Source organism: Spea bombifrons, chromosome 3 (assembly GCF_027358695.1).
Source record: "Spea bombifrons isolate aSpeBom1 chromosome 3, aSpeBom1.2.pri, whole genome shotgun sequence".
NCBI lineage: Eukaryota > Metazoa > Chordata > Amphibia > Anura > Pelobatidae > Spea > Spea bombifrons.
Window position 1 is genome coordinate 100282769 of NC_071089.1, and position 9343 is coordinate 100292111.

General features: G+C 42.5%; 1 protein-coding gene across 1 annotated transcript; it reads right to left on the reverse strand.

Moving 5' to 3' along the window:
- Positions 1-513: 513 nt before the first annotated feature.
- Positions 514-7018, reverse strand: AMMECR1L (AMMECR1 like). Its single transcript, XM_053459071.1, has 7 exons — positions 6868-7018; positions 4791-5117; positions 4062-4172; positions 3510-3624; positions 2706-2796; positions 2027-2123; positions 514-1684 (listed from the first exon to the last, which is right to left on the reverse strand). Exons 2-7 carry the CDS (start codon positions 5102-5104, stop codon positions 1573-1575), a joined length of 840 nt encoding a protein of 279 aa, XP_053315046.1. The 5' UTR covers positions 5105-5117; positions 6868-7018; the 3' UTR covers positions 514-1572.
- Positions 7019-9343: the final 2325 nt, after the last annotated feature.

Sequence of the window (9343 nt, forward strand, 5' to 3'; positions counted from 1 at the left end):
TCCACTGCTCTCGGGGCTTCTAAGGTGGAGCACTGGAAGGTGATGTAACACCGGCGCTCCTTCATAGAATTCCCGGCGGATGTGCCGGCAGCAGCAGGGTTGTCTGCCTGATTTGATTTTTATTATATTTTTATTATTAGATAAGAACGGTGACCGCTTGGTCGTTACATCTATTACTAATTACCGTTCAATCTGTCTTTTGAGAACTTCTGGCTCCGACGGCGACGTATGATTTCTTTAACGTCTAATTAGTTCTAGTTTAGAAAAGTTATTTCACTATTGATCGGTTAAGTAACCCTTTGTTTATCTTGGGTTTTTTTATTTGAATAAATTTTACTATAATTATTTTGCGTACAGTTTTGTAAATTACCTGCACTTTAACTAAACATGTAAAAAGTCGCAATTACCTTTTTAACCCCTTAAGGACAACGGGTCATCCTTAAAGCCATTAATGACAATGCATTGTGAGCCCGTACATGTACGGGCTACATTTAAATGAGGCAGAGTCAGTCCCCTGATTCAATCAATTCAATTTATTCTCAGCAGCATGAAAGGAACAAGAATCTCCGTAATTCCTCAGGGGAATGGAAAGGATTGCAAATGGGGGGGTCTTCACCCTTCTACAGCCAGCGGGGCCAGCAAGGTATCCGCTGCTGGCCCTCCAGGTAACAAATGGATGAATGCAGAGCTGATATGGGGGAGTTTGACATCTCTTGTGCCTCCTGTCTCTGCCATACAAGGCTCTTTCCCTAGGCGGTGTTCTCCATTTTGCCTATAGGCATGGTCACGTCGTACAAAATGCTATATATATGATGCACAGTTCATGGTACGCCTGTACGATTATGCCTGTATCATCAAGCTGGGAATCAGTTTGCAGTCAAGCCTCCATTGACTTGTTCGGTGGTTTCCGTGCGTGCTCCTGCTCTAGAACATGGTACGGAACAATCCTCAGTGGCTCAGTGCAGTGGAATGAACAAAAAGAGAGAGATGGGCTTCTTCGGTTAATCGCAATACTGCACGGAAACACATCGTGGTCAATGGGATTTTTGTACAGTGGTAAACCTGTCTAAACTACTTCACTTAAATAAACCGCCCTTGCAGGGTTTGGGCATCTTAAGTCTTCCTGTTGAAAAGCAGTCTAAGCATGTGTCTCCTCTTTCAAGGCAAGCTTAATAACCGCGGTGGACCAGGTTCAGGAAATAGGGTTTTCTTGTGGTTAAAAAAAATATACGTATATAAAAGAACTATAATAAACAGAAGTTCAGAATGTAAAAACCTAAAAGTGCTTTGGCGGGGTGACTGACCCCGTACACTGGAGGAGTTGGAGGAAGCCATGACACCTCCTTAGCTCTCCCACTCATTGTCCCGTGGAGAGCGTGGGGATGAGGTAAGGCCGTGGGTTTTTCTTCCGATCTCTGGGCACTGTCCCCCGTCTCCGGAGAAGCTCATAAGATGGTGCAGTAGTACAGATAGCTGGACCAGGAGGAGGGTGCTGAGGAGGTGTCCGATGTTAAGAGGTCACAGGCGTTGCCGGCGAGCGTGGGACGGGGCTGCGGTGGAGGCCGCGCCGTGTCAGGAGTAATGAGTATAAAGAGATGGTGCATGCACAGTGCCGTTCTGCTGTGCTGGCTGGCGAGAAGCCATATATTCCATGTAACTGATTGTCACCTTCTCGCTGCGGTACCTGTGCCAGAAAAAAGGGCTCTTTAGGTTTCATTACTTTAATGAATCTGATAGCCAAGTCACCTTTAACTTTAACTATTTTTTTTCCATTTAAGAGATTCCCCTCTACTTCCGTTTTCAGCCGAATGTATCTACATTTGCAAAAACCGGTGCCATATGTGTATAGCGTAGTGGACAGTACCCTGCGGTTCTGGAGCTGTAGCATTTTCGTCAGGTAAACACCGTGGGGTTTTGTTTTCTTACAGGTAAAGAATGCATATTAAAGTACTTACAAAGTAACAGGCATGGGGAATGTAAGTGGGATATCACAGGGTGTTTGTTAAAGGAGATGTTTGGAGCTCACCTTGTGAGTTTGATGCTTTTTCTAAACTCGTTGGTAATTGGAGCCTTGAAGCCGCCTTTCCTGAGCAGAGAGTCTATTGTCTGTATCTGATCCCAGTCTGAGAGAGAACAAGTGTAAATAATACATACAGCAATGCAGGTTACCATATAGCTTCACCAAAGCTCGGAGGGACCATCTCTCTCCCTTTATGAAGATTAGATTGGATTAGTGAAATGCGTCAGCCACGCTACATAATCAGGATTTAGCGCTACATCCTCGTCGGAATAATTACTCCATTAATATGCATAGTAACTCGTAGGTAAACTCATAGGTTCTTATTCCATAGTACTGACATTAGGATCACTTTGTTTGTGGTTTATTTCTGGTAGGATAAATATTCCCGTAGCTTTGGCTAGTAGGTAGATACACACATATATAATTACCAGGAATGTAACATTGCTGGCAATAAGCCCAGAGTTTAGTACATCATTATTTTGTTTTCATTGCTGAAATAAGTTGAATGTTTCCATTTTATATCTAAGGAACCTGCATAGGCACCTCCTTTTTCTAGAAAGCCTGTCTTGATCATCTCTTTAAAAATCTAGTATCTCCTGTTACAGATAATCCCTTTATTCTACTTAGTATTAAACAAACGGCGGAGATCACAGGTGCAGAGAGGGCTATACATGTACAAACTTGCCTTGCTCCTTGGCAACTTCTGGCAGGTAAGTGGCTGTGCGTTTTATTCCTTTCTCGTTAACAAATTCAATTCGGATCCCATGGACTCCTATCTGAAATGAGAGAAGAGCAGCAAACAGAAGCCAGAGACGTGAATAAATTGACTGTTTATAGAAAAGAATATCTCGATCCAGGTGGTGACGTGAGGAGTAAAACTGGATCAGCATTCAAAAGCTCTGCTCTTTAACAAAAAAAGGAAACTTTCCTAAAAATAGCTATTAGGTAGGTTACATAATTGCCATTTTTTAACTAATAGCTTGTCAACACAAAATGAACATTAATGTAACATCAGAACTTTTTGGTTGTACAGGGTATTTATGTATACATTTTCCTTCCATTAAGATTCCAGCTAATGTAACAGATGTGTTGATAGATGCTGCTACATTTTTATAGATACGTTGATGATTTACTGATCCTGATTCCTCAAAGATCAGCTTGTAACTGAGGATAGCATTCCTTCTGCCGTCTGCAATATGACTACTGGCATTTCTATAACTGAATGTATCTAATGCCACATAAGCTATAGTATAGGCTCTACTTGCTCAATATGTTTAGTTATACATCTTTTTGTAGTGCCAGTGGCAGCTTAAACAAGAAGCAAGCTAACCATAGACAGTGCTGCTCACTCAACACTCCATCAGTCTCTTGGCATGGCAAAAAGGGAAGCTTTTGTTCCTTTATCCTGATATAGCAGTTACATTACTAATCAGACACTCGGCGCTATGTTCCATGCAAATGGAAAGAGGAACAACTTTAAAAGACTCACCTCCCAGTCTAGAAAATCGCCAACATCCTCAAAGTTGGTGAGCAGAGAGACTGAGCAAGACAGCTTGGGCAGCTCCTCGCGGGTGAGCGGAGGGAAGCGACTGTCCTTAAGTGCACTGCGGGATGGCAGCTATAGGTTATTTATGTATACACAGGCTTGGTTACTATTTACTATTTCATATGTCAAGTTAGCGCAAAAGTTCCTTCACATAATTACACAGACGGTGCCGTCATTGTGTGTATCTCACCGTTTTCAGCGAAAATGTGTATAAAATCATATCGCTGAGGTGTTATTGTGAATGTGTGCTTTCTTGTATGAATATATAAACACGCAGTATGTGTGTATATTCCCTGTTTCTGGTGATGGTTTGAGTAAAAACACTGCATATGACCTTCTGGTATTAGGTTGAACATGTGTGCCTATATCTGACTGAGCATTATGTGAGCTATAGTTTGGAAATATCGTGATAGTTGCCTGTTGAATCTCTACTTACTCTCTACTTTGACTATATAAACGTCATGGCTGGACTCAGAAAGTGTGAGCTGTCGATACCTGGTTAAGGTGTATTCCCTGAGTCCTGAGTGGAGGTTCATGGCAGAGAATGTCCCAATACAGCCACGGAGACGTTTGTCACGTCCAGCCTTCCATGTGACAAATAAAGGACTGGAACAGAGAATTATGATGAGCAAATTAATATATGCTTTAGATACTGAATATCTATAGCATGACGGACGATGGGCAAAAGGCTGGGTATTCTTATTTATGGTTTTGTTCTACTAAAGGCATACAGGGTTTCCTTGATTCCCTAACGTTTCAATGATCATACCGTGATACTGCTTATTGTACCCTTGATTGTACCAATAAAGGTTTTTTTTTGTTTTGTTTTGTTTTTTAAATGAAAGAAAATATATAACAAAAATTTAAAGGCTAAAAAAAGAAAAAATGGAGCACCAGAATATTGAGTGCATTCTATTATTTATCAATATTACACAGGGTTACAGTCACTAAGGGAAAGTGAAAATGAATATTGGATTCAAATGAGGTCTTCCCACAGGTATGTAGACACCTAAGTATGGAATGGACCAGTGGACATCCACCCAACCCAGTTAACTCCAGGAGATGATGACCTAATAATATTGTAAATACATTTATCAATACCATAACCTAATTTGATCATTTTAAAGACTACAATCCAATTCTGATCATCCTGGTCCGTTTACAGATCCGAGGCATTGAAAGGAACACATGCTATTCATCATTACAGGACGGAGGGTCACTTACTAGGGGTCATTGGTAAAACGCGGCAGGCGCGGCTGTGGGAAGCCATGCAGGTGACAGTAGAGAACATCAAAGCAATAGCATCCCATTTCAGCTGTCACCACCAACTGCTCCCTGCCACTTGTGGTCCCGTTGGGCCGGGAGAGCGGGGTAAGGGCGCCTGGCCCCACCGTCTTGTCCTCAGGAGGCTGGCAGTTATGCTGGGCAGAGGGCTGGACACTGCTTGCAGAAGAAGGGCACAGTTTCTGTTTCTTCACTCCACAGCACCCTGAAGATGGCTTGTTCTCAGCAGACGACACGCAGCGTCTCTTCCCCATACTGCTGCACACCCTGTGAACAACACGCGGTATATTAAGAGAACAATATGAAACAAACTTATAGTCCTGATTTTACTTTCATGATACTCTGAATCTAAGAGGAGATCAGAGAATGATTAAGGTCTGAGTCTTTACATCATCAAAACCGGGCAGACTATGTGGGCAGAATGGGTCGGATCTGCTGTTAAATTCTGTGTTTCTTGATTGTTCTGTATATTTAAAACCTCCTTCCACTGAGCTTCCAGATATTCTACATAATATGATAACAGATGCTCACCTAGGAGAATGTCTGGGCTTTCCCCATTTTCTTTTAATTGTATTAATGTATAAACAATTAAGACTCACTGATTTTTTTTTAAAGGGGAATAACTGTCTTTTTATACATATTTTACCTATAGGCATACAAAATTCTAATTTTCCACACCAGGACTTCGATGGGACTCTCAGGCTTTTAACACTAGGGACACCTGCAAGAACAACCGAGGAACCAGCCTGGTCCTAACAAATATGAGAATCTATCTATACGCTGCGCAGTATACTAGCGAATGCACAAATAACATATAGATAGATAGATGGATAGATGGATAGATGGATAGATGGATAGATATGTGTTAATGGCTGAACTCCTCTTTTTGGAACAAAGTATGAGTGATACAGGTAAATCCGTAACACCTTCAGTAGAGAACATAGATATCTATATATATGTTAATGCCTGAACTCCTCTTTTTGGAACAATGCATGGATGCATTTAATGAAGAATATTTCCATCTGTCCATGGCAAATATTAAAAGGCATTGCTTTATGTGAGCTTTAATGTAACTAGATGTAACCTTAATTATTTCACATTACAGACGACCCCTTAAAAAAAATATATTTTTTTATCATTTGTGTCAGATCATTGAAAGAAGGGGCAACAACCCCTTAATGTTTCAAATAACAAAAGGAGACAGTAGCGGTAACACATTAAGTATGCTAAACAAAAATAAGTCTAATTATATATATATATATATATATATATGAATTCCTAATGTGATCTGCGCTGTTTTATGGCTGGGTCAGCATGTTGAAATTGTCCATTGGGGTTGAATGTTGCCAGAACTCCCTTGTGTTTCATTTATTATTATTTTTTTTTAGACTAATGATTTCATAGACCAGCACAAATCCGCCAGCCTCGGATAGGTATATAATTGTGTTATTTGATTGCGAGCATCTTCTGGTTCTAATGTCTCCTGAGCCTGTAAATCACCTGGTTCTGTCTTGCATGAAAACCTCAGATTCCACGTTAAAATGCAGTTTATTAGGTAGGTTACAGCAGACCCTATAACAATGTGACGTTTGAATATAGTGAATTATTTGTGATGCCCGTGGGAACATCTATCCCGTATTCGCATCGGTATAGCGTATCCGATATCATTCGTATCACCCTCTGCGTTACACGCTTATATTAAGGGGTTAATGGATGTGATGTATGTTAGTATATGTGTAAAGCTGTGTGTGCCCTGACATCCTATGTAATGTATAGTAAAGACATATGGCAGTCAGGGTCAGGGTAGGACACAGGCAATAGCCAGCTGGCAAGTAACCAATTAAAATAGAGCTGGGGAATGCCTCAGTCAATTAACCCTTTGCCAGATGTGAGAAAAACACTGCCCTCCCCGGTGCTCATCCATGTAACATACATGATCCATGTAACATACATGACACATGTACACTGCTCCCTGAGCTTAGTTTATATACAGTTAGATTTAGTAGAATAAGCTCACCTTCTGTTCCCGGTGCTGGTTCCGGTTCCGGTCTTTTCCAGCCCGCAGCCCGGACTCTGCCATCCGCAGCCGAACCGAACCGGGCCGAACCCAACCGGAACCGGAAAGCAGCTACCGGCTACGTCACTGCAGTGTCTGACTAAGGGAGGAGTGGAAGCGGTAATCGAACTAAATATCTAACCAAGAGTTGGTGATGACTGACCAATCAGGCGTCAGAGGGCGGGGTTACAGCGATCCGTTCACGAGTAAGGATCGTGCTTTAAGATTCCGTTATTAATAGAAAGATCTGAGATCAGGGCAGGGAGGGGCAATCATTACAACGGGGGCGGGGCCTGTGAGTGGCCCTATGCCCCCCCCAAAACAAATGTGCCCACATCGCCCCCACACAGCCGTCTATTGCATTAAGTTAACATGTTTGCTGGGTGCGAGTGTTCTGCAGCCCCAACAGTCACAATAATACAAACCGTTATTCTTCATAGGTTACAGAAATAACTAAATATCTATAAATATTACATATTATAATAAATACTATATAATATATATACTGATATATTAAATATTATATAATTATATATATATTATTATTTAAATATGTCTAGAGGCGCCAAAGTCACATGAAGTCTTGGTAAAGCCGTGAAAAGTGAAATGAATTGGGAGTGTTCATCGTACGCTTTATACATACGAAGAGATGACCAAAAACATAGCGAGACAGCAGAAAACAGGCGTGTGGCACACAAGGTCCTCTTGTCCTCTCGTCATTGGCTTGTCCTGAGTGTCATGTTAAGAACACGGATTATAGCTTGTCCTCTCGTCATGGGCTTGTCCTGAGTGTCATGTTAAGAACACGGATTATAGCTTGTCCTCTTGTCATGGGCTTGTCCTGAGTGTCATGTTAAGAACACGGATTATATCTTGTCCTCTCGTCATGGGCTCGTCCGGAGTGTCATGTTAAGAACACGGATTATAGCTTGTCCTCTCTTCATGGTCTCGTCCTGAGTGTCATGTTAAGAACACGGGTTTTAGCTTCTCCTCTCGTCATGGACTCGTCCTGAGTGTCATGTTAAGAACACGGATTATGAATGTTCCCTGTGCAGTCACCTACGCATCTGAAAACATAGGGAAGGTTCACTAAACTTCATTGTTGCCCACGCATGGGCAGGTGGGTGTCGGCGGTATTTACCCCACAGGCGGGGTTTCCGCCATGGATCTAGGCCGCGTTGTGTTAGTAGCCCAGAGTTTTCTGACATATTTTGCTTCTATGTGTCTAGCAAGGTGCTCTTCTGGATATGAAGAACATGAAGGTTATCCCGAGTAAAGGATCCAGGAATTTTTTGACATCACTGCCTCAGTGGGGGTTTTTTGCCTTCTTTTGGAGCAACCAATGTGGGTTTGTGGAACGGTTGAAATAGGAGTATACGTTCTTTTTGTAATATGTAATAGACAGCGGTGTATTTACCTGCGGCGCTGTGGTAGGCCCGACCCAGGGCAACACCCCCAGCCCCGCAGCCACCCTCTCCACTACAGGGCTCCAGGATATGACATCATATCCCAGCCGCCCGGGTCTTAAAGGCACACAACACCTTTTAGGAGAAAGTACCACCCCAGCACAGCCCTCATAGAGTAAACGGGACGGTTATATGAGCGCATGTTCATGGCATAACAACCAAGCGTATTTAAGTCATGGGTGACGTTAAGGAAAGCAGAAGGTAATTGTCATTGTGAAGTTTAACCATCATTGTGAAGTTAGGGCCAGCAGAGCACAAGCAATCCAGAGTCAGTCCTAAGTCAGCACACCAAAATTATAAATTGTGCATTATGTGAGGTCACCGCAGGCCTGGAGACGTGAGCGATGTGAGCACGAACTCAGAGCTTTTAATATGGATAGTGATGCGTTAAAATAGACATACAGTCCTCCCTACCTTCTCCGGTTGTTGTATCTGTGCAGTCTGGAAACGTATGTAATAAGTGCATGTAAATAACTATTAGGCAGATGGGGGGGGGGCGATGAGGGAAAGGTCTGCGCCCCCATAACCCTGAGTACCTTCACACAGGTGTCTGACTATCTGCCAAATCACCCAAAGAAAGAGAGAGTGGGGGGCTTCAGGGGGGTCACAGATTTCCAGGCAGAACAATGTTAGGACAGGCAGGAAAATGGTCAGACTAGATAACAGATCATAGCAATGGCACAAACACAGATGCTGGTGTACTATGGGTAATCTTCCTTACTACAGGTGCATAACCGGCAAAGGTATAATGCGGTTTAACAAGCAATCACCTAAATTCTGTTTCTCGGTCTTCTTGTTTGTATGTCAGGATTTATTACTTTATGACCAATGGCCATCACACCTATCTCTGCTGGTTGGACACCGTGATCTTCATGGCTGAGCTGTTACTCCTAGATGCTTCCACTTCCCAATAACAGCACTTATAGTGGAGCCGACCGATCGAGCAGAAACTTCACGAAGGCGCTTGTGAT